The 26,085-nt window shown below is 42.2% G+C and overlaps 2 protein-coding genes across 2 annotated transcripts; one reads left to right on the plus strand and one right to left on the minus strand.

Annotated features, from left to right (window-relative positions):
- Nucleotides 1-6,561: 6,561 nt before the first annotated feature.
- On the minus strand, nucleotides 6,562-10,297 carry LOC121593332 (probable cytochrome P450 9f2). The gene is made up of 2 exons (XM_041915592.1): nucleotides 9,170-10,297; nucleotides 6,562-8,798 (listed from the first exon to the last, which is right to left on the minus strand). The coding sequence occupies exons 1-2, from the start codon at nucleotides 10,104-10,106 to the stop codon at nucleotides 8,140-8,142; spliced, it is 1,596 nt and encodes a 531-aa protein (XP_041771526.1). The 5' UTR covers nucleotides 10,107-10,297; the 3' UTR covers nucleotides 6,562-8,139.
- Nucleotides 10,298-19,532: 9,235 nt separating this feature from the next.
- On the plus strand, nucleotides 19,533-22,134 carry LOC121592103 (protein tailless). The gene is made up of 2 exons (XM_041913397.1): nucleotides 19,533-20,017; nucleotides 20,576-22,134. Exons 1-2 carry the CDS (start codon nucleotides 19,897-19,899, stop codon nucleotides 21,811-21,813), a joined length of 1,359 nt encoding a protein of 452 aa, XP_041769331.1. The 5' UTR covers nucleotides 19,533-19,896; the 3' UTR covers nucleotides 21,814-22,134.
- Nucleotides 22,135-26,085: the final 3,951 nt, after the last annotated feature.

The following is a 26,085-nucleotide window of genomic DNA, read 5'->3' on the forward strand; positions in this document are numbered from 1 at the left end:
TATAGCTCGTCATTATAGCGGCTCCTCCATTGTCCTTCCACACATACGGGCCATGTATCCAGCTGAGCATCTTCCTCTCGAACGCGGCTAAGAGGGTTTCGTCAGATTTGGACAGTGCCCATGTCTCAAAGGCGTATGTGAGTACCGGTACTATATAGGTGCTATATAGTCCCAGCGTCGTCTTTGAAGTGCGACAGGTTCTTTGAAGTGAACTGATTTCCCAGGCTGAAGAATGACCGGTTGGCAGTCAGCATCCTTGTGCGCAACTCAGCAACCATTCTATTGTCGTTGCTGACCTTTGACACAAGATAGGTGAATTCTGGGACGACTTCAAAAGTGTGTTCACCTGTCTGTACGTCAAGCCTACGTAGGTTTGGATTTTTTGTTGGTAGGACCGCTGATCTGGTCACCAACAGTTTGGTCTTTGCTTTGTTTATCTACAATCCAAGGTTCTCTGCCGCCTGCTCGATCCTTTGATAGGCTTCTGCTACATAGGAGAGCAGCAACCAATGATGTCTATATCATCATGGTATGCCAGTATCTGGGATGACTTATAAAAGATGGTTCCCGTAGTCTCGATCTTGAAATCACGGATAGCCCTCTCTAGCGCCAGGTTGAATAGGAGACAGGAAAACCCGTCCCCCTGGCGCAGACCTTTGGTGGTAGCAAAAGGTCCTGAGAGTTTTCCATCCACCTTCACCTGGCAAGTAACCGTAACAACGTTGTACCTAAGGTAATCTGCTGTCGCAACAAAGATGGAGATTTCTGGTTAGTAACCAGCCAAAGGTCCTCTCGCGGTGGGCTCAGTACTTTGATGAATTTTAACGAACAGCTAGAGGCTCCACTAGCAGATAGTGTCATGCTATTGCTACCTATCATATAAGAAACACAAAAAGCTTTCCTTCGGCTAAAAAAAATACAAGGCACCCAGAACGGAGGGAATTGCTGTTCAACTGGTCCAGAATGGTGGTGGATGACTAGAAAACGAAAATAATCAAATTGTTACTGAGATGTGGGATAGCGAATCGATGCTTTGTGATTGGAATCTCGGCATCATCTACCCCAAATACAACAAGGGAGACATGTTGAACTGCAACAACTACAGGGGTATTACGGTGTTGAATACCGCCTTTAAAATATTCTCCCTGATCCTTTAGGATCGTGTTGTCCATCACGTCTAAGAGATAGTCGAAAACTATCAAAGAGGATTCTGAAACAGAAAAGCAACCACATAATAAGTCTTCACCAAGTGGTAGATTTTGTAGAAAATGGCTGAATACAGACACGACACATACCATCTCTTCATTGACTTCAAAGCCACATATGATAGCATAGCCAGGATGAAACTGTACGATGCTATGAGCTCGTAAGCCTTATCAGTTTGGCCGGGATTTCAAACTGATAAGGCCTGCAATTTTCAGTCTAGATCGCCGCAACATTCAATCCGGCCCGCGAAAGGAAATGACTGATTTTGAAAAATGGAAAAAAATTATTATTCGTACACAAATTACTGAAGATCCTCGAGTATAACATTTTATACTGTACTGTTTCAATTTTAATTAAAGTACTATGATATGATGGACTGTTTAGTACGTTCGATCTCGAGGTCAATATCCCCGTAACATTTGCATGAAAAAATAGCGTTTGCAGAAAAAAAATTCGGCTGGTTGTAGAAAACAAACTAGAACAGATAATTTCTTTACATTTATATTTCTTTAGCAATTTAAAGGTATTTATTTAAACATACTTTCACAAATAAATCTAAGACTTTACGAGTTGCCTTTGGTCAGTTATCCGGAATTTTCGCCATGGTGGACGAAGACGTGCGTGCAGGCATAAATTGAGTTCTACCTTCGATCGAAAAATCGAGGGAACACATGAAACGGATGTTGAACCAATTTGCGGACTAGGGTGTCATATCAAAATACTGCCGAAATTCAGCTGAAATGATCGCATTGAGTTTTGGCGTCATTATTTGCCGCTGCGAAGCCAACGAAGGTGATTTCTAATTCCTGATCAGTTTATTAATGTTTCTCAAGTACTATTTCACTGTTTGACGGGTTGCATCAATCTCCCAGCCCCGCTAACGCACTAATGTAGTCCCTTGTCCCTCTGTCTTCATTTTCAGCTTTTTTTTGACCTCAACAATGAACCTGGACTTTCTTTCGATGCTTTGGTTGTTGCCTAAAAGTGCCAAAATGTTGGTGACTAAAATGCCGAAATGGGCTTATACGACGTCGTTTTGTTAGTGTAGCCGAAGTAAAACCCATGATAAATCCATTGTTAATTTTTTAATGCAACCGTTATGTAATTTTAACATTGTTTTTTAAACACGTCAATAAGTCTTTCGGAATGAAGGCATACGGGGCAGGCAAAGGCATGGGAATGTCGCATTCGAGATTTTATATAGATAAGATACACTAAAGTCTGGTTACAAAAAAATTATTTAAAGTTTTGCATGCGACTTCACGATTGGATAGCATTTGACTTTCGCATACGAAATACATGCAATACAAAGTTTTAGATATAGTGAAATAGGTCCAAATTTTTTTCTTACGACAATATATTTTCTGCTATTCGTTTTTCTTAATTTCATACAAATCAGTCGGTTTCTTTTGTGCCTTTTTTAGGGAGATTTTCAATCGTTCAAATACGAACGAACATTAAAAAAAACGAACAAGAAAAAACGAACATTAAAAAAAACCTTGTTGCTTTAACGAGAATGACGTGGAATCGTTGGTGTTGTTTACGAGTAAATCGATTGTCAAAGTGCTTTTTCTTAAGAAATCAGTTATCAATTCATCTGACATGACATTACTTGTCCATAAAGCATTTTGATAATTACTGAATGCACATTTGCTTCGGTAATTTTTCAGCTGTTGAGACTTTTGTATCATCCCAGGAATATCCTCAATATTTTTTGCAGCGTGAGAGGATGAGGAAATGAAAAAGCCTGTTCCTGGCCCGCGGGTCTCGATCATTTTCTAAATTTGGCCCTTTGCCTACCAAGTTTGCCGACCGCTGGTCTAGATTATTCCACCCTCAAAGCTAGAATTAGATTCGAGTACCTACTCAAAAAATGGCAAAACGAGGTGGTGTTTACATTTATCCCAAGGTGCATTGAAGAGATCTGGTGATGGAATCTAGAATCAAAGTGTATGTAGTCCAGGTGGTTTCATAGCATTTTTATAACCAAATTTGAATATCATTTTTTGACAAGATGGGTGAAAACTTTTGTTCAAACAACCTTTCTGGAGGCTTGACGAATACACAAAACACTCTTAAAATCTTCATTCAGAAACAGAAGCGATAAAAATCAGCCTTCTAAATTAATACACGTTGGAATAAGCCCACCTGTATATTATATCCACTTAGATAGCTGTTCGAAACCTGCTATATAATGCAAACAGCTGACAGGCTGACATTTCAGCCTACAAACTTAAAACATAAAGAGCCCCATTATCGGACAACTTGTTAGCCTGAATTTGGTTTCTAGAACTAATTTCTCTTTTCCTGTCCATTTAACGGCCAGATCGATATTTCTTCTGTGCTTCCTAATTCCGCTTGCACTTTTTCGTTTATTCCCAATTCGTGTGAATATAGCTCAGTGACCAGGGTGAGCGTAGTACGTAGAGATGTGCCAGGTTGTAAAGTAATTTACGGTTGCAAAGTTTTAATTAACACCTTCACTATGTATCCTTTAAATTTCCTTTTAAATTCTGTCACATATCTCTTTCTCTATTACGTTTCAATCGCCTGTCCCTCTAGATGTACATCTCTGTTGCACTGCTGGTTACTGACTTAGTAAAAGTCTTTCTTTATGATATGTCCTCATAATGAGGACATTAAGTGTTTGTATCTTTTGTTTTTCTTTTTGAACAATTGAGAAGTACAGAAAATGTGCAACCGAAACCTAAATCGCGCGCAAGAAAATGTCAAATGAAAAAAAAAGAGTAATGTGTAAAGTCGAGTAAATAGATGAGTAATCTGATCAGAGTAGTAGTCTGTTTAGAGGACTTGCTATTCTGTTTCATAGTTTGCACATGCTGCAACAGTCGTTGCCTTTCAAGCGAAAAGATCCAAGCAGCCACGCAGTAACGTACCGTTAGTGGTTGCTAGAATTTGTATTATATGTAGGTGCTACAGAGTTTTAACCGTTACTTTTACTTTTACTCTTGCTTATATCAACCATAATCTTATTATTTATCAGAGCTTCAACATGTATAAGTGGTCTCCTTTATCCCTGAGTGACGTAACATAAGTGGTACTCCTTCATCCCTGAGCTACAATGGACTAACTAGTACTGATACGTCCGATATTTGCAACACTTTTGCCAACCGCTTCGCTGATGCATTCACTGTTCCAGTCGATGACCGAAACTTACTTGCAGAGGCCACCAGCAATACGCCTTCCGATGTGATTGATTTTATTATACCGCCTGTTACGTTCGCGATTATTAATTCCGTTACGCACGTATCAAACTGTAAATTCCGTTACGCACGTATCAAACTGCAAATTCGCGTGGTGCGCGATCACTTGAATCTAGAAACCGGGAACGCTACTTGTAAAAGCGGAATAAAAATGCGTCACAAACACTTACATGCGGCACTCACGCGTACGTACACTTATGTACTATTTATCCTCGGAAAGGATAAACTAACACCCTAAAATTGTATGGGCTTCCGGGGGTATAAAAGGGATCGAACTTTCAATAAACAATCATTCCGATTTTGCAACTCTAAGAAACTTCGTCTTTTTTAATTTTGCATATTCGGATTAGAAAGAAATCTTTCATCCCTCTTCACCCCCTTCTACGGCATAGGCCCCTCAAATTACTTGAGAGAGCAACTAGCGAGAAGGTTAATCATTGGTGTCAAACGGTTGAGAAGATAGCGATAGCGGTTGAGAAGACAGCGGTTACCCGAGCGGGCTTGACTTACAAGGCCGCATCCTTCGTGTGGCCCACAGATCCATTCGCCGTCGTAACACCGCCGATTAATGAAGTTACTGTACTTCAAACACTCAATAATATAAAACCGACTACTTCATCTGGACCTGATAACGTTCCAGCGTACATCTTAAAACACTGCCGCCACTCAGTTGCACCCATCTTATCGAAAATATGTAAAGCTTTATTAGCACCAGGAATCTATCCGGTGTCATGGAAACACGCTCGAATGGTTCCGATTCATAAGAAGAACCGCCGTCTTGAAGCCAGCAATCATCGTGGTATAGTCTCTCTCTCTCTCTGCGCATGTGCTAAAGTGTTTGAACTGCTTCTGTACAAACCGCTACTCACTGCGGTACACAATTATTTGAGCCCGAGTCAGCACGGTTTTTTACCAAAGAAGTCTTCCACAACAAATCTCGTCGAATTTGTTGGTTCCTGTTTCGACAATGTGGACCGTGGAATCCAAGATGATGCTGCATATATCGACTTTAAGGCCGCGTTCGATAGCATTTCGCATGTTATTCTGCTTTCAATGCTTAAACAACTAAGTTTCGCTGATAACCATATTACCTGGCTTCGCTCCTACTTAACCAGTCGCTCATATCACATAAGTATCGAACCTCATCGCTCTCACACATTTACCAGTTCGTCCGGAGTCCCTCGAGGAAGTTATCTGGGCCCATTACTTTTTCTCATCTTTATCAACGATCTATCGTTTGTGCTACCCACGGGCCTACAACTCATGTACGCCGACGATGTGAAAATATGTCTGCTAGTGAAAAATGCTATTGACTGTCAACGCCTCCAGCTAATCTTTGATGGTGCTTGATGATAGTTGGTGCATCAGAAACGGACTAGAAACATGTGTGGATAAATGCCAGTGCATTTCATTCAGCAGAGCCCGAAGCCCTATCATATTTAATTACTCAATGAGAAACTCACATCTTGTTCGAACGTCATGTATTTGCGACCTGGGAGTGTTACTAGACGATAAACTATCATTTCATGCTCATATCGACAGTTTTATTGCGAAGGGAAATTAACTGCTTAACCTTATAACGCGCTAGATACGCGATCCGTCTCGTTCCTTGGCAATTTCACCATACTAGACCTTCCTACGGCGTAGAAAGGCGCTGTGCGTGTTTATCTATCGCCTTCTCAACGGAGAGATCGACTCCCCCGCACCCGTAGGTCAAATCATCTTATTTGCTCCATCCAGAACACTGCAGTCCAATTTCCATCCCCGCACCCCCCGGATCCGAAATAACCATGGTAAATGTCATCCCATGGTTTGCATGTCATCGGAATTTAACGATGTATTAGAGTTATTCGATTTCTGTTCGCCCACGTCAATGTTTAAAGAAAAATTGAGGTTGCATGATGTGTAACGTGTATGTCTGATTTATGTGTGCTATTATTTATAACATAAACGATTGAACCAATAGGTCCATCTGTTAAATAAAAAAGAAATAAATAAATATAAATAATTGTAAATAGATTAAAAAAATACTGTTCAATTAGAAAACCACAACTACTGCCTTTCGATTGCCTTTCTCAACCTTTTTACTACCAATTTACATGGCAGTTTTCCTTAATCTTCATCTTGACAGTTTTCTAGCTGACGAGGTTTATTTACAATTCAAATGTTTCAACTCTCCGGAATACATAAAAACAAAAATAATAATGTTTTTAACACCACTGACATCTAGGTATAAATTAAATAGAGAAACATCGAGCTCAAACTCTTTAGAATCTTTGTTACGATGTGAACAGTAAAGTACACATATTTTTTTTTCGGGAGGTACGGCTTTGACATATTACTGAAGTACATATTTTCAGGAGAAACGGTCCGAAAAGGCACGAAAAGTAGTCCCCCCGTAAGACTTGCCCTCCGGATCCGTGGTACTTTATAAGTCTCGAAAACCTGTATAGGCCAACATGACCATGTACGTCGTTGCGCCAAATAGAAAAAGAAGACTTAACAACATTACAAATGTTGCAATATTGTGCTGTCAAAATGAGACTCCTGCACTCATTACAAATTTCCAAAACGTACTGTCTGTTCCTGAGTTACGCGGTGTGTGCGTTCCCGAGGTATTCGCGTAACTCGAATACCAGCGGTTGTGGAACTTCGCTGTTTTCGCCCAAAATACAATCGATTACTTGGTATTTATTTGATACGATTCGTGCAAAAAGTGATACGATATTACCAAAAAAGTAATTTAGACTGCATTGGACAATTCTTGAAGCAAATTGTATTGATTTGACATTTGATGTGTTTAATTTAGAATACCGCGTATTTCCGAATCCGCGTGAGTCGAGAGCGGCGTAACTCGGGAAGAGACTGTATGGTAATTTGTTATCAGTTTAGACCAACCCAGTAATAGGCATGCTGAGCTTTTGGTAAATTTGAAGTATAGCATGACATATCATAGAACAATTCTTCAAAAGTAAGGTGAGATGGATGGAAACGACATCATTAGCAAAATACGCAGAATGAGTGTATGGCAATTTTAAAAACTTTGAATAAGATTGATTACTGTTGCAAAAATGCTTCTTCTTCTTCTTTTTTTTTATTTGGCACAACAACCATTATCGGTCAAGACCTGCCACTACTGGGCCAAAAAACTTAGTACTGATAAATTCAGGGCATGATTTGAAGAACGATTAAGGGAACTAAATCACCGTTTGGGGGGGACGGTTAGAGGCTTCTTTTGTTTCACTAATTAAGGCAAATCTCTGTTCACAAAATTCTGTGACAGATACAGCAAAGACAATCAGGTTAATAAGATTATTGATTTGGCATTTATTACACGACACATGCAAGTCTCGATTTATTACATTCCGTCTAGCAAACGTTGTAACGGTCGTGCTGTGAACATACAGACACAGAAAGCCAAGACACAAATACGAACAGTCCGTTATGTCTTACGAAAACAATTTGTCATCCTATTAGTGGAGCATCATGGTCAAGGTTACCAATTTGGGGTTTGGTTGCTTCAAAAACACACTTATCTCGGCTTGAGATATGCGTCTGGGCACTAAACGCTCAACCTTGCACTAGTAGCCCCGAAAATTGATCGTGTAGACCAGCCCAATTTCGAGGGCGCTGATGGACAAGCCGACTGTCCGTTCGATTAATTGATTGAAGGCGGTAGTTGATTGGGTGCGTTTGGACAGGGGTGCCGCTACTTGCGCAGCCGGAACCGTATCCACGACCCCTTCTCGGCGCACGGTCCCAGGCTGGACTTCTTCAGTCGGATCGGGTGCTGGGTGCGGGGGCCCGCCTCCAGCAGGAAGTGCGTCAGCAGGAAGAAAAACACCGCCTTCGTCTCCATCAGCGCGAACCGAGAACCGATGCAGTTACGGGGGCCGAGCCCGAATGCCAGCATAGCGGACGAGTCGACCGGTGCGCCGGCCGATTCCGGCTCGAACCGCTCCGGCCAGAACCGATCCGGCTCGGGGAAGAGCTGCGGGTCGCGCATGATGGCCGCGGCCGGTATCCACAGACCGTCACCCGGCTGCAGCTGCACCCGCCGGCCGTCATAGTCCTCCAGCATGTACGGTTTGGTGCAGGTGCGGTCGAGGAACGGTGCCGGTGTCCACTTGCGGAGCGTCTCGTTCGCGACCATGTCCAGATAGCGCATTGACTGGAGCGTTTCGTAGTTAAGCTTGTCGGCGCCGCCGATCGTGGAGCGCACGCGGTCGATCTCGTCCCGCAGCCGCTCCTGGACGTCCGGGTTGACGGCGAGTTCGTGCGCCATAAATGCAGACAGTGTGGACACGGTATCGTACCCACCGAAGAAGAACACGGTGCACTGGGCGGTTAGGTCGTCGTCAGTCCAGTCTGTTTGATAGGAGATAGGAGATAGGAAGATAGCAGACGGTGAGCCTGTTGCACCGCACTTTCAACACAATGATACAAGATTTTGCGTTAGGTTTCAAAGGTGCCTGAGAAGATTGCTGAGGCTTTGATGAGCTATTAGAGTCATTACAAAGGCATTCAATCTGGACAAATTATGGGCCATACTTTAAATGAATTAATGAGTATTGTCCTAGAAATTAATTTTCCCATCGATACTTATCCCCAATACGCGGTGGCTAAAAGTACAATTCGTTTTATGTCGCGCAATTTGTTCTCGTGCATTCCTCACCCATGTCTCCCTCTGTGGCATTCTGCTAAAAAAAAAACAATCACTTCAACAACAACCCACTTACCAACCGACCGCTTTTGCGACCCTCCACCGTTCGTTTCGATGTTTTCGTTCTCGTCGAACCGCAGCTCCTGCTTGCGGGCCTGCATCAGAAGATTGATCATGTCGTGGCGCACGATGCCGCGCTGTTCCCGCTGCGTGATCGTATCCATCACCACGTGTCGGAAGAAGCTGGTCATCTTCGCGCTAAACAGACGCAATCGAAGCGCATGCATCACGCGCGGAAAGGACGAGAAGGCGAGGAACTTCAGTCCCTGGACGCCATCCAGGTTGGTCAGCTCCTTGCCGAGCGTGAAGAACGCGTTCGTCCGGTCGCGGAACGAGTTGATCTCAATGCCGAACGCGCAGGTCGCCACTATGTCGTTGCCGAACCGGCGGAACAGCTCCTTCATCTCGAGCTCGGCCGTTCCATCCGCGCCCAGCTCCGACCGGATCGTCCGCACCGCCCCGTCACAGTAGCTCGTGATCAGCCCGAACATTAGCCGCATCTTGCTGCCGGTAAAGGCCGGGCTAAGGATAGTGCGCATGTTGCGCCAGCGCGAGTCGCGCATCGCAAACAGGGCCCGCCCGAACAGCGGGTCATGGTTTTCGTCCAGCTGAATGCGGTGGTTGACGAAGTGGTCGAAATCCTTGATGCAGATCTGCTTCACCAGCTCCAGATCGCGCACCACGTAGATCGGCGAAAGGAAGTCGAAGTAGCCGAAGAACCGGTGGCTGGCGAAACGGTGATACATATCGCTCAGCACATCGGTTAGCAGCCGCTTGCGCGTTATGAAGTCGGCCCCATTGCCGAGCAGCGGTACTGGCGGGAGGTACGGTACGCCCCGGTCGGCAAAGAATCGGGTGCTCCGCACCACCACATAGTAGTAGAGCAGGGCTAGCAGGGCCACCAGCAGGACACCCTCGAGCGAAAAGAGCAGCGAGGCAAGCGAGCCCAACATGTTGTCTCTTAAACACACCTTAGAATTGTACTAACTGTACTATTAGAATTGTGGAATTTTAGAATTGTAGTCCGATGCGAACAGATTCCAGAACCTTGAAATTTCGTGAATATCGGGAAGGTTTGCTGCACGCGACTCACTCCCGGAAGGACCGTGAAGATACTGAAACCCTTGCCACCTTTTCAAACACTTGACAGCGGCGTGTGCCTCGCGCGCGCTATCTTTGCCTGGCGAAGGCGCATTAGCCCGTTCAGCGTGCAAATATTTGAATTGATAGCAATTTTACGCGATTGCCATCGCCTGGCGTATTTGCAAGTCACGGTCAGGGCTAAAAAACGCAGTAGCTGTTATGCCACACACTAGTAGAGTCATGCCGTCTCAAATGTCCATAAGTCCATAGGAGGAGTTTTTATGTAATTGATCTCACTTTGCTGAAGCAACACCGACTTCAAACTTCACTATAAATGCTACCAAGTGCGCTCTAATCCTACAACCAGACATGATCCAAGGGAAAACTTTTGAACATGAACTTTTACCCACAAATGGTCCAAAGTCTAGACCAGTGTGTGTGGTGGCAGCATCCAAATGTAGCAGCGCAGCTCCTACCGCCTATTATCTTTGCGTGATTCTGTGCAACACAGGAGGTTTGGGGGTGAGGACACTTTACGTTTGATAACGGGTCGTCCTCATGGTCAAGATAAGATGTCACAGTGCCCGGTCATCTGCTTAATTTTTCTCGCTTTGTTTACACTCTGTGCAGGCCCAGCCCGGCTCAATTGGTTGTTTTAGCACGGTGACTGGGCAGATTTTTTCTACGCTCGTGTTCAGTGTCGCTATATTTGTTTGTTTCTGTTTGCTCCCACTCCACTTGCACTCCACTCGGGGAAAGGGTGCACCAGTGCATCAGCTATTTGGATTGCTCGCGATTGACGCGGTGGTTATCAGCGGCGATAGTGGTTTTTGTCTTTTTGTTAAAATTTACGCAACAATTGAAGTGTCGCTACAGCTCCCTTATAAACGGTGTGTAGAAATGTCTTTATTATATCAGCGTATTGCAGATGAACTGCTTTCTTTGTGGGGTATACTTTAGTGTGGTCCTACTGGAAAAGCTGAACAAGATAATAATAAATATTAAAGGAAACTAATATATGTATTTACAGTCGGCGTAAGGAAAAGGAATTTACACTAATTTCTAAACAAATTGTTGGAATTGGTATTAGCTTTCGGAAAGTTTTGCCTAGCTTTTATTTAATTTGCTCATTTGTTATGTCAGATAATCAAATTTCGGAAATAAGTTGCTTTTTTGCTGAAAATTGCTTTCATAGAAATAAAATTAAAAACATCTATGTCTAACTAGCTGAATAAGTAAAATTGTTTTAATTGGTAATCTGGTTCCTGCAAATTATATGTTATTGGTCGTTTTCCCCCTTTTTATCGATGTTGGACCAATATTGCACTATAGTTCCATGGAACCCTACGAATGTTCTAACACTTGATAAATAACGGAAAATCCCTTTCTGAGGAGAAAAAAAAGTCAAACCATAACAACAAACGACTGAGATTAAAAATAAGGAAAACTTTTTCCTTTTAGTCGATTTATTGGCCAAAAACTTCGAAAAACTAAATATGAAATTGATAAAACATATAAATAAAGTGAGAAAAGTAAAGAAAGTAAAAGAAAGTGTAAATATGTTGATTATGTTAGTGATGTACCGTCGCCGGATATCATTTTTGCAAAAGGCTTGAAATTATTTCAAAAACATTATTAAGAATGTGAAAATTGATAACTTGAGGTTTTAGAACATAGACATAATTTTAAACAAAAAATTAACCGCTGGCTAATGACGGAGCAATCTTCATTAAGCTTATTTGTTTAGAAGGATACAAAAGTAGATTCTGTCTCCCATTCAAACCACCACACCCGTCCAATGGCACGGTAATAACCCCCTGGTACCCCGCTGGGAACTGCTTGTGACAAGGTGTGTGACAACTCTGCGGTCACAAGTTAAACGCAGCACACCATCTCGAGCCCACGCTGTGTCCCGACCAAAGCCGCTCATCGCTTTGCCGTTTGACTTAATCCCTAGCTCCGCAGCAACATCTATATCCTGACCGAACCGATTCATTCCGGATCACTCCCTTTAGATTGCCCCTGGCGCACCACCAGCTAGAAGCGCCTCGGCGATCGTAAGCTCCAGGGCTCGAGAGTAAGTGCTCGGTCGAGTAAGTGCTTGCGACTTTTACGTACAGCTGCACTTTACAGCTTAATTAGTAGCCGTTCAGGCCGAAAAGCTTAAGCTGGGGCATGCTGGTGCGGACGCGTGTCCTGCACCCTTGCCCGAACTTAACCCCTTCGCCATCGCACAAAGGCTCGACTCATCCGCCGCGCTATGTGGTTGAAAGCTAGTTTGTTTTGGCAAACGTTTGTCATAAAACCTGCGACGATCTTACCTGTTATGATGCGTTGATCCTTTCCTTACTTTCAGTGCACAAACAAAATCATTATCGGTTGCAGCGTATAGGTACGGTAATATCATGAGCAGTAATAAGGTTGTGTTGAATTGTTAAAAATGATTACCGTCATATACACACCGCAGTGGAACATCGAAAAAGATAATCGTGAGTTGTGGGCGTCTATTTTAGAAGCTTAGGTTGCGTTTGGAGTCCTTTCTGAACGGTGTGGGCTTTAGGATATAACCGTTAAATATTTTAACTGGAATAAAATATAATAACATTGTTTTACTTAAAATAAGTTTAGTCCGAAGGAAAAGGTTACATGTAATAGTATAACCACATCATTGATATTTTCCTGTCTACTGATACAGTCGTCAACTCGCACGACATAACAACATGCCCGTTTTGTGTTCTAAATTTATAAAATTTGGTGCGTATTTTTGTGACTTTTTCCCACGCTACTACTCAACATCAAATCAAAATCTAAAAATCCAGCAACTGCTACATAGAAAACTTTAATGAGGAAGTTTTACGAGTCAAACCCATTACACGAGGAAAAGTTGTAAAAACACAATTACATTAACTACTACGAATCCAAATAAACGACGACGACTACTACTACTGCTACTACTACTACTACTATTACTACCACTACTACTACTACTACTACTACTACTACTACTACTACTACTACTATGTGTTCAAACTCCATATGAATTGTGCGCCTAATTCGTTGGACTCGGTATTTATTTATGTTTTGTTTATTTATTCAATTATTTATTTATCAAAGTGTCAAAAGTTCCTTGGTTAATCTTAGTCTATATACATATCCGTTACAAAAGAAATAAGAAAAAAACATTGATTTAGTCCGAATCTGCCTGTCTTTGAAGGATTGTATGATTGCCTTATAAGGCTATGAGTAATCAAAAAGTCACTCCATTTTTGCTAGAGGCAGATTTGTATATACCTTTGGCAGCATACTTCAATCATAACGTTACAGTCTTTCCACGAGTTACGCATTTAATGCGTTTCGGAGACATTCACGTAAGTCAGATGTCATATTTTTCAGGAAAAATATGTTTGTTAAATAGTTACTTAAATTAATTTAAATTACATACTTTCATACACCTAACCACAGGTTGTCCCCAAGATACACTATTAATGCGGACCGATTAGAAACCGTGCATCTCGCATATTACCGCGTAAATCGAATTTCACCGTTTCCAGCAAAATCCGTCTAATTTTGCAGTAATTTTGCTTGCTAAGACAGATTTTTGACAATAAACTTGTTGTTGATCGTAATGTTGACTGACGTTTACAATTTTATACATTCTGGAACGAATTATGAATATCAACCAGAAGGTAATTGATTTTGCATTTGACAATTTATGTGCCAAGTACTCAAAAAACTGTTAAACTTAGACAATCGCGTATCTCCGAACCCGCGTATCTCGGGGACTACCTTGTTTTATACAATTCGTGTAGAAAATTTGAATATTTTTCTTGTTTAAGTGATTACAAAATTGTTGCAAAAGAGCTTTTTTGTATCTGATCAAGAAAATTTATTCTTTTTGAAAATTAATCCTATCATGTGAGAAAATTTAATAATTCGCATAGCTAGAGTGTCGCGTAACTCGGGGAAAGACTGTATAGTGGTATGATTCATAATGGTTCATTGGTTTCAATTACTCAATCTAAGGGGCATTCACGATTCGATTGGTATACATTTTGTTACAATTTGGGGAATGTCACAACGCACTGTTTAGTTCAACTTGTTCCCTTCCACAATACTTGATTTTTTCTTCTGATAGACTTTGTCAATCATTATTAAATTCATTAGTATAATATGTTGTTATTTTACTTTACTTTTATCTTTTATCTTTTTTTACAATAATTAAGGTGTCTGTGATTATTGTAACATGATAAATAACATTACTTTTAAAATTAATATTTTTGAGAGGATCCAGTGGTAATAATAATAATAATAATAATCGAAACTTTTTTTGTAGCTGTTACTGTAATAACAATTGTATCATTCTTTCATGTTTATGTTTGTGGATTGTATTATTGTTTTTGTTTTATTATTATTATTATTATTATATTATTATTATTATTATTATTATTACTAATTATGTGTTATTAATATTATTATAATTACTTTAATATTTTTTAGAATATATTTTTTATGAAACATCAGACAAATAAAATAATTATGTTACTAGTTTTAAAACATATATTTGCATACATTTTTAATTAATACAAATATTATCGTTTATCTTTTTTTTTTTTTGAAAGATAAAAAAAGCAGAAAGAAGATAAACTATACTTTTACTTTTACAATCAACTTGAACGAGAGCGAATGTTTGTCGCACGTTTCTCACTTGTTATATTTGATTTGATTGTTCTATGATACGTTTACTAGTTACACTTTTGAATTTAATTTTTCAAATAACTTGCTTCGTTCAAACTGCTTTTACTCAAAGAACTAGATACATTTGTCGCCCTTAGTTATGTGACCGGTCGTACTTCCCGCAGGTAGCAAGCGGGGCAGTCGGTCAAACCCGCCATCCGAGGGGGTGGTTTGTTTTCATCACCGACATAATTAAATTCCTGCCGTTCTTTAATGCTGCCCCAGCGCTGTCCCAGGTAAAGCACCGAACAATTCATGAAACCGAACGACTAGTTTGGCAATGAAGCTGTGGCAATGCGACAAATGTTAAGCGACAGCTAGTTGGGCTACCCTGCGGAGCAAGGGGCAACGTTTTGACTACAGTTTTAGCTTTTGGAACCGTTCCTTGCCATAACACATCATGCTGTACCTGACTTTGATGACCCTTTCAAAAAAATCGCCCGGCAGAACGCTTACCCCCAAACGATGTGCTCAACAGTGGAACCAATAAAAGTGGAAGGGTGTAATTGTTAGTGTAGCAACGCACGGATGGATACTTATTTTATGCTGAACGGATTTATAGCTAAAGGTTTGGATGGCATATAACTTCGCTTGATAGCAGCCCGATGGGAGATACTAAATGTTTCAAATGCTCCCTTTATTAATGATTCGGTGTTCATTCGCAGTGCGCAATTGATAACGAACCATCTGACGAAGATTTATTGAAATGGCCCATTCGCTCCGGACAGGCTGATGCTGCCAGAACGGTGGGAGTGTGATTGTGGGGTGGACGTGGGAATCGTTACAAGCCCCAGACTGGAACACGTACGGCTTTCTCACGCGCCTGTTCAAATGTATGCTCGAGCGAGGGTGGCCGTGATGGTACGTCCATATGGTACGGTTGCGCCTTCCTCACGCGATTGACCCCTCGTTAGCTAACCAGCTTTTGAATATTGCTGGTATGCAGTCAACATTTCCCTACACTCCTCCGTTCAATCGCTCTTCATCTCTTATTTCCATTAGATTGAGAAGAAGCTAAGCATATATTTGGTAATTGATGTATGCAACTTGTCTGCTTTATTAGCGATATTTGTTCGTTTTGATCTTGCTTCTATCACGGTACTAAAGTACCGTAAAGATAAGATGATCTTGCTTCTATGCGAAGAGGTCTTATAGTCTTATAGGTAATGCGTGCCAGAGGGTTTAGTTTGAACATATTTTAGTGCGATGGCTTTTCTATCAAAACAGTTTTGAGTGCAATACAAATCTGCAAATGCAAATAAATAAATATATAAAAATCTTATAAATGCACGTCTACGTCAAGTCCGCTTGGAAAAATCAGTGGAGAAGATCACCCAATATCGCAGTAGGCGACGAATACCCAGACGAATTCTTGGACATTTCTTTAAAATTGGCTTACAAAATTATAATGTTAGCCCATTAATAAGGAATTTTCTTAAAGCTAATTAAACGAAATGTTTTATTCTAATCAAATTTCATCGAATAATTCGTTATTTTAATGTTGGTCTATCACATTTGGGTTTACTGGCGTTTAAATGATTTTCTTTCAATGATTTTAACACATATTAGTGCTTAATTGTTCATAGCAAGTAAACTGTAATAATTAACTTCCAAAACTGCCAGATTATGAAAATAAAGGGTTTGATGTCGAGACGACAGGCTTAAATCGAAAAAGCTCTCCTACTAGATACATTTCTATGCAAATCTTCAAAACCGCAATTAGAAGCGGGATAGTTTATTAACAAAGTAGACCCAATTTTCTTAACAACATTCAACTTGACGTCAAGGTATCATGATTAAAAGAATAGAATAAGCTTGTTGAAAGAAACCCGAATCGCTTGCGACTCTGAACCGCTCGTGTATTTTTTGCAAAAAGTGCACACGATCATTGGATCAGCCTATCTCAGCTTTTTGGCGCAAACAATTCGAACAACAGTTAAAAATGAACGTTCTATAACAACATAACAACTTCAGATTGTTTATTTAATAAATTAACATCTTATCATATCACATCGAGTACTCGCATAGCAAATATAAGCAATGATATGCACGTTGGTAGAACCTACGCTGAAGATTCCTTCCCGATTGTCACATTTTCTACAGTATTGAGCTACTTTTTTATACAGTTTAGCACGATTTTTCTCCTTAAGTATAGAGATGCTATAACAAATTCATAAATTATCAAAATTGAACCAAAACACGCAATACAGGCGTGTATCCCCTAGATACACGGTTAATGGGGACCGAAAACGGCCGCAAAATGCCCAGTATGTCGAATTTCCGCGTAAGTACAATCTCGTGATTTGCAGTTAAAAGATCACTGATTTTCGTATCAGTTTGCAAGCAGTGGGTGGTTTAGTCACTTTATTAATTATTTTATATGATATTAACTGAATGTAATAGTTTTAATCCTTTTTAAATGGTTTTAAACGTTCTTTCAAAAGGGGACTTATTTGGAATTTTACAATTAATGTCAGTACATCAGATCAGATCAGTACAATTTGCTCAAAGAATTGTCAATTTTAGAAAACAGCGTATAAGAGATACCGTGTACGGGGACTACCTGTACGCGTCTTTGCAATGTCTTGCTAGCTTAAATTGAATTGAATTGAATCAGATTCATGAATTTTAATTAATCTTTGAAATGATGCAATGAATCTGAATCTCGCTTGTTGAGATTCCTGAATCTCAAAGATTCATATAGCTGGAGCTTCTTCTTGTTCTTCTTCTTGGCGTAACAACACTACTGCAAATCAGTCGTTGCAACTTAATGTCATACTAGAGGAGGAAATTAAATGAGAGGATAAAGAGTTAAAATAAAAGCTATCGTTTTGAAGAACAACGTTGATGCCGATTAATAATTTGAGATGATCATCGACATATGCATAAGCTGAACGGTTTCCAGTGCCCACTGTGTGCGCGATACAAGAAGGTACGGGGTAGCCGAAAAGTTCCATGCTATGTGCTATCATACATACTTGATATCCTTGCCAATTCAAATTGGCCAGATTAAGGGTTTAGACACGTGTAGCTTAAAGTTTATGTTTTTAGTGTTTTGTAAAACAAAAAACAATGGTTTAAATTTAAGCGTTACTGAGCTCTTGCCCGACGATAAACAGCTAGAATTAGTTTCACTCCTGAGCAGCGGCAAAAAAGTCACCTATTTTTAAAACAACCACAAATTGCATCCTTAGACATCGAAAACCCGGAAATTCGTTTAGACGCAGCCTGTTTATTGTCGTATCAAAACATATATTCTTTTTTATATCGAGATAAATGTCAATTCTCCATCCAGCACGAAACGGTACCTTGCACTGGCTAGAACAGGAGTCTCCCAATTGCGGCCCGCGGACTGCAAGCGTCCCTCTAAAGCCTGTTATGTGGCCCGCATTGACTTTAAAAAGTTTAAAATAAATAGTTCATTATTTTCTCTATTTCAATCAAAATTTTAATCTTTATTTTTTATAAATGAAAATCCAAGTTCAATTATAAACAGCAGAAAAATTGTTACATATTTAGTTAAAATTTTATTATCTTAACGAAATTAAAACATTCCGCCTTAGCTAAAATCCTCCAACAAAGTTTTTTGGCGATGCAATGCAGTCCACTGAACTGAAAACTGTTAAGGTGGGGTTAATGGTGGTAAGTAGTTTACCAAAGCGCTCACAACACGATCAACAATCTAGAACGACTTTTGACGTGTGCGGAGGAAAAGCGTACCAAAACACTCGTTTAATGGTTTGCGCCAACAAAACCCCGTCCCGGAGTTGCCCTATTCCCGAATGGGTAATTTAGCACTGTATCGTGTCACCTTCGCTACCCGCGCGAGCTGAGAATAAAAAGAGGATGCTATTTTATTTGTGAAGTCTTGTGTTTTTTTTTGTTCATCTCTCTATTTTTTGCTGTTGTCCTTTCTGCTCTGCCCCACTGTCTCGTTCATGTTTGTTGTGCCTTTGTGTTGTGTGCCGGAGGATCTCTAGCGCTTTTGTTTGTAATAATCTCACCTCGTCCTTAATTTCCTACCCCTTCACTCCCCCGTACCCACGGACCCATCGACACCGACCCCGTCGCAACGTTAGGCAGCGCACCGGCGTGCTGTTCATTCAAACCGAACGCAGCCCTGTTACCTGGCCCGCCGTGCCGAGAATGAATCCTAGACGCGCGCAGGTACCGCCCTATTATTTTCCCTCTCTGTTTTGGTTTTCGTTCATACGGGTAAAACAGGGGGTTCGTCGCTTGCTCAGTGAATTACAGCGCACGTTATCCTTGCGCGCTTGCTGTACCCTGTGCGCTCGTATGAGTGTGTGTGTGTGTGTTTGTGATGGGTAGTGCGCATGCGGGTTGATGTGTATACGCCGGTGTAAAGACCGACATACCGCAGGGTATAGAGCCCGGGGCAGCCAATCGCAAGCGAGCATCCTTTTTTCTCGTTTCTTTTTTTACAAGGGGCCGACAAATGCGGCACTGGTATTGGTGTGCTGCAGGCGGCCGCGCCTTGGCAAAAGGACATTGCCGGTGTCCATTTAAAACAGGCGCACCCGAGCCGAAAGTAGATCAATCGAGTGCGAACCTTCAGCGAGCGCACTGTTGCAAAACCCGACCGAACCAGTAGGCGAGAAACCTTTCCGACTGCTAGTAACGCCGTGCCGTTGTGCTTTCGTGACATTCATACGTTGGCTCACAGGACCTCTGTGTGTTTGAGCGTTGTGCTAAGTTGTGTGTGTGTGTGCGTGTGTGTATGCATCTGTGCCCTCACTGGGAGTGTAATTAGTGCTTCCGACAATCAAGAGCAAAACAACAAAACCAAACAACTAACTTGTGCAGTGCTGCAAAGTGCAAACTAGACTGGCGATAAGAACGAATCACGCCGAATTGAATCAAGCCATCAACTATCAACGCGATCAACATTTCGCGCTTCGCCGCTAGATGATGTTCAGCAGCCTTCCGACGGCGCAGGAGCGCACAGGCCAGGACATGCAGTCGCCAGTGAGCTCGCCCGAGCTCATCGATCCCCGCTACAATCACATGCGCATACCAGCCTCCTCGAGTAAGTGTACTTCCTTTCCCACGGCCACGCACCGCAGAATCAAAGCAGAAAAGCAACAAAAGGCCATCCCGAACTCCTGTTGCTCCTGTTTTTTTGCATGTGTTGTTTGCTTGACTGCAATGCTCCCCTTTCAACTTTTACAACGGAAGAGGGCGTGTGCGAATGAGTTGCTCATATTTCCGCCAGTGCTCGAGTTTTCCGTTTTCCCCCCTCGAAAAGAACCGCCGAAGTGTCGTCTTACAGCATCGAAAAGGCGCTCACAAGCCTTGATCCTTTTTCAGTGCTGTATAGCCTACTTCCGGCCCGTTTCTTTGAACGCAACAACACCTCCTTTTGTTGCCCCTCCTGAATGGCTCCGATGAGCCTTTTTGTGTGGCTGCTGCTGTGTTGCTGTCAGTTAGTCGGCCGCTCAAGGCAAACAATTGAATTTCGCAGGATGACAGGATCGCGCCCGTTGCGCGGAAATGAGCCCCAGTTAACCAAAAAAACAAACAAAAAAACAAACCGTTCCTAACTAATTTTCTCTCCCTTTATCTCTCTCTCTGCTTCTCCTCGCAGGTCGCATACTGTACGATGTGCCGTGCAAGGTATGCCGCGACCACAGCTCCGGCAAGCACTACGGCATCTACGCCTGCGACGGGTGTGCCGGGTTTTTCAAGCGCTCGATCCGCCGCAGCCGCCAGTACGTGTGCAAGTCCAAGTCGGAGGTGCCGTGCGTGGTGGACAAAACGCACCGCAACCAGTGCCGGGCCTGCCGGCTGAAGAAGTGCTTCGAGGTGGGCATGAACAAGGACGCGGTCCAGCACGAGCGCGGCCCGCGCAGCTCGACCCTGCGCAAGCAGATGGCGCTGTTCATCTCGAAGGATTCGCCGCTCCGCCACGACATGATGCTAACGCCCGGCATCCCGATCCCGCACCCCGGCCACCACCATGCCCATCATCACCATCATCATCACGGGCACCACCATCACCATCACCAGCAGCCGGCGATGGGGCTGGATCTGTCGCTCGGGCGCAACCCGTTCCTGACGCCGCCACCGTCGGCACCGTCCGCCGGTCCGTATCTGCCACCGCCGGCCCTGTTCGCCGGCGCAGGAGGCATGCCGCCGTCCCATCCGCTCGTCGCGGTCGACGCGATCCGGGAGTCGGCCGCCCAGCTGCTCTTCATGAACGTCAACTTCCTCAAGAGCCTGACCCCGTTCACGCAGCTCCCGATGGCGGACCAGCTCGTGCTGTTCGAGGAGTCGTGGCGCGAGTTCTTCATCCTGGCCGTGGCCCAATACCTCGCACCGATCAACTTCAGCCAGCTGCTGATCGCGTACGAGTATCTGAACAACAACCGGGGCGAAACCGGCACCGTGAGCGACTTTCTCGTGAAGGAGGTCGAGATCTTCCAGGAGATTCTCGCCCAGCTGGCGGCGCTGCGCGTCGACCCGAACGAGTACGTCTATCTGCGCGCGATCGTCCTGTACAAGAGCGAGTTCGACGCGGAAACGAGCATCTCGAGCGTGAGCAGCGACGGCTCGGACGTAACGACCGCGTCGTCTGCCGGCTCGGCCAAATCGATCGGCGAGATTGCGACGGTCCGGGCGCTGGAGGAAAGCGCGAAGGAAGCGCTCGCGTCCTACATCAGTACCTGCCGGCCAGGGCCGTCCAACCGGTACCGGACGCTGCTCCAGCTGCTGCCCGCCCTGCGCAACGTGTCGAGCTACACGATCGAGGAGCTGTTCTTCCGGCGCAACATCGGACCGGCCCCGCTGCTGAAGCTGCTGCTCGACTTCTACCGACAGAAGTAGAGGGGGAGGGGTGGTACACCACCAATGTATCGTCATACGGACCGAAATGGGTCGTCTAATATCTGTGATTGCACTAGCGGGTTTTCGTGCCCGAAAGCCCCGAACCGTTGCCCGCCACCGTGGACAATAAACCGAACGTGCTGGAGTGTTAGAGTTACTAGTAATATAGCCTCGCTGTGTAAGGGAACTGCCGTTAGACGCGAGCAAAGTTTCAAATGTACGGCAGAGTATTTACTTCGATGTGTATAAAAGAAAAATATCTTTATGTAATTTTAATAACGCTAGATCAATAATGCGCCATACAGTCCAATACAATCTAATAAACAAAACATATACTCACAAACACACGCAAGAGCAAAACGAATTGGCCTTTTAATCTGCTGCGGATTTACATTTTCCTATTTTTTTCCTTCTCACAGTGAAGGATCAGAGAAAGAGCGGAGCAGAGCGTAAACCCCGGACCATACAAATCCCTTATTCCGCACTAAGTCCTGCAAATGAACCGATAATTGTAGCTCTTGACAAACAGCTCATCGCACACACACACACGCACACACATAGAGACTAGGAAAGGGCAGAAGGAAGAGCTAACGGAAGGGGAGAAAAAGCCGTTGGTTAGACAGTGGTGTGCTTGTCTTTCGCCCTAGTCTGCCATCGTTTAGCCTCGGTCCCATTCAATCCATTCATGTGTATGGCTGTGCGGGCCACCGCCATCTTGCACACTTTGGCCGGAGAAGCTCAGCTGAGCGTCGCTGAAATGACTGAAATGAAAATGACTGCGTGATGCCATTATTGCTAACTTAACACGACAAACCTGCCTGTGTAAAAACCAGCGCCAGTAACATGTTGAAAATTTGATGGATAAAACAAACAGTTGCATTAAAAGTCAAAGAGTCTGCAATTTGTTCAACGCTTGTAGAAATTTATTGTTCTTCGATTTTTTAAGGTACTTTTAGTAGATTTTTTTGAAAAATACATGCCTAGATTGACTGCGGTAGTTTCTCGCAATAATAATAATTGTTTCAAGGAGTTCGTTAAGGGGTTATATACTTAGGGCCCAATTTAGGGGTCTTCAAACGGCCCTTCGCGGGCCGCATTGCTTCCGGAATAACGTCGTTGAGGGCCTTTTGGCGTTACTTGTAGCAAAAGCGTGAACGTTAAATCATGTTTTATGAGAAAATACTACTTTGTTAAAAAATTACAAACTGATATTATTTAACCTAGATTTTTATCTTTAAAAGATAAAAATTTATATATTTATTTAATGTTTTTATAATAAACAATTTATTTTAATCATTACAACACCATTATGGGCCGCATAATAGGCTCTCAAGGGCCCGCGGGCCGTAGTTTGGAGACTCCGGATCTGAGGCCTTAGTGGTAATAAAAACGCAATTCTTTTCTGGCGCTTAATAATAAGATTCAAATAATAACAGCAATTTGCTTCAGATGCAAAACAAAATTTAACAAATTGTCAATGCTGTATTATGGATGGGTTGTTTTTATTGCCACAGTAATTTACAATAATACATACAGTAACCAAAGCCATCGTCTTGTTCTGTTTGGCGTAACGACCTGCGCTGTACTGCTAACCCCATACAGGCTTTTGAAACTTATTTTGTACCTCGAAGCCGGATAGTCAGTGCTTGCTACGAGAAGATGGTACGAATGGTGGTATGAGCCCACGACAGGCATGTTGTTAGGATCGTGTATTAATCGAGATTACCCAATAAATGATTATGGGCGCCAAAGCGATTAATCCAAACTGCACAGGTTCATTACATGTAACGATATAGAAAGAATAACTAGTACCGTTTTTGCGTGCATAATTAACTACGTGTATGATTATTAATTATTAATTAATTTAAAAAAATATATATACAGTAAATTTTTTTAAATTTTCTTCTACTTCTTCTTTGGCACAAAAACCGTTGTTGGTCAAGGCCTGGCTGTACTACTAGTATGCTCAGCTTTTAATGACAAGATAGCAAGATAGTCCGTCCTACGTATGGGAGGAAATGTTGTAAATGTTACCAATTTGATTAACATCAAATTTGTTTTTCCCTGCTTCTAGTACGAGCAAAAGGAAGGCCTTCGTATTATTTTCATATTTTCTGAGCTGTATTTGTTGGCCTCATGATTAGGTGGTTCCTTTTAATGAATTTAAATCATTAATTCAAATAACCAGTGATATCAATTGTTTCAAGTCTATTAATTGTTCCTTATGTATTTCCTTACCAACCCTCATTGTTTTTTTTTTATTTTATCTTTGTGGGTACCCATGCACCAGACTATTTTTGTATGTAAACAAGTATGTAACACAAACGACCCTCATACTTTGTTTTTGATAATTTTCGACTTAAAAGGGAATGTTTATACACGTTAACATACGGTAATTATTGGACTCTTTCAATATGGTTTGCACAGTATAAAACTTGTTGGTGCATATAAAAAGTCATTGTTGAAGTTGATGGTTGATCTTTTATTAACGTTTGCATTAAAAATGGCCAAAAAAATATTGTCTTTTCATGGGCTTAACTTGTTTTTACAAACTTTCTTTCCGCATTATCAATCTCAGTATCCTATGAGTTTCTGGACAAAATTTTACACCTTTATCAGTCGAACTCTAACTTTCATCACCAAAAAAGTAAAGAACATTGTTTAGAAGCGTGCGCGATCAAAAAACTGCATCCCGCTGCGTCTAAAATGGACTCCGTGGGTTAGTTTGTGGACGTCGTATAATCTTGATTCGCCATCTACAAAATCTCGGCACTAATAGACAATCAGAACACCTTAAGAAGTCCTGGTGCCGAATCTTGAGCGACTTGAGCGACCTTGAGCGACTTAAGGTTCCAAAGGGAGCTGAAAATGAAGAGCGAGAGACAAGTGGCCACATCGCTGCGTTAAGTTGGCCGGGAGGTCTAAATTCCGAAACCAAAATGCCAAAACTAAATTCGACCATTTCAAGCGAATTTCGGCATGACACCCTAGTACGCGAAACGGTCTAACATCCCCCATCGAGGTAGATCTTCAAATTATGCCGGCACGTATGTCTTCGTCAACGGCCATAATTCCGAATAACTGACGAAAAGCAACTAGCATGGTCGTAGATTTATTTTTGCAAGGAATTTTAAATAATTATATTTCAAAGGATGTTCATGGAATGAAATAATCTCTCTTTGTTTTTTTTCTTCATGTAGCCAGCTAAAAAAGTCCATTTTTAATGCATACGTTATACTTATCGCTTTGCACCTTAAACTCTTCACGCTAGAGAAATCAACGTGCAACTTGTGTTATTTCAGACAAAATATCATGCTGAATTTTTTTTTATGTTTCAAACAATCTTAAAATAATCGTTTCAGCTAGATCCTCTTTGAGTTAGTTGCAGTTATAAGTATTCAATTGCAATTTGTTAAGCTGCAAACATTCTCATCTTGAACATTATCTTCCAGTGTGATAGATCTTTCTATATTCGCTGTCACTATTATTAGATTCTTCTATCTATTTCAATAGTACTCTAGAACTAGAACCTTTACACGTCGAACATCCTGAATTATGTTCCGCTTCGTTCGGTGCAGAGAAAAGCTTTGATTTATCTGCTGCCGTTTAAACCAGCTTTGAAATTCCAAACATAAAGCGACATCAAAGAAAAAATATAACGATCCCTAATGTACCACTACATCATCAATTCAAGCGATCATCAACACAAAAGCGCCCCCTAAGCAAGCTATACCCCACTACGACTGTTCTTTTCAATTAATCTCGATCGACCGAAATATGCGAAAGAAAATACACCGCATAACAAAAACGTAATGAAATTTATGAAACACGATCGACCGTAATACAGCCCTTCGTCGCAACCCTACCGAGCCGGAAAGGGGAGGGATTTCAAGTGCGATCGAGTTGAAGCAGTCTTTTGAACAATCAAACGTTGTTTTATTTTATTTTATTTTTCATTCGGATCATTCCAATCTTTCACACACCCTCTCGAGTAACCCAACTGGGGGTCTCTGGTGATCGCGTTCCTTTCTCAAGCGCTCATCTTCGCACCCTCCTTCCTCCCCCTACACACACACACAGACACTGATAATGATCGTGTAGTCGCAACCTTTCCTTGGCTGCCGTAAATGTACACCAGCCAGCCAGGACAATGGTACAAGTCAAGCGACGCAACAGCTTACAGCAGCAAACACACTCACGCGCGCGCTCGCACACACACAAGGAACGTCAAACGAGAGGATGTCAGCCCAACTCCTCGTCCTCCGCTCGTGC

Source organism: Anopheles merus, chromosome X (genome assembly GCF_017562075.2).
Source record: "Anopheles merus strain MAF chromosome X, AmerM5.1, whole genome shotgun sequence".
NCBI classification, from domain to species: domain Eukaryota; kingdom Metazoa; phylum Arthropoda; class Insecta; order Diptera; family Culicidae; genus Anopheles; species Anopheles merus.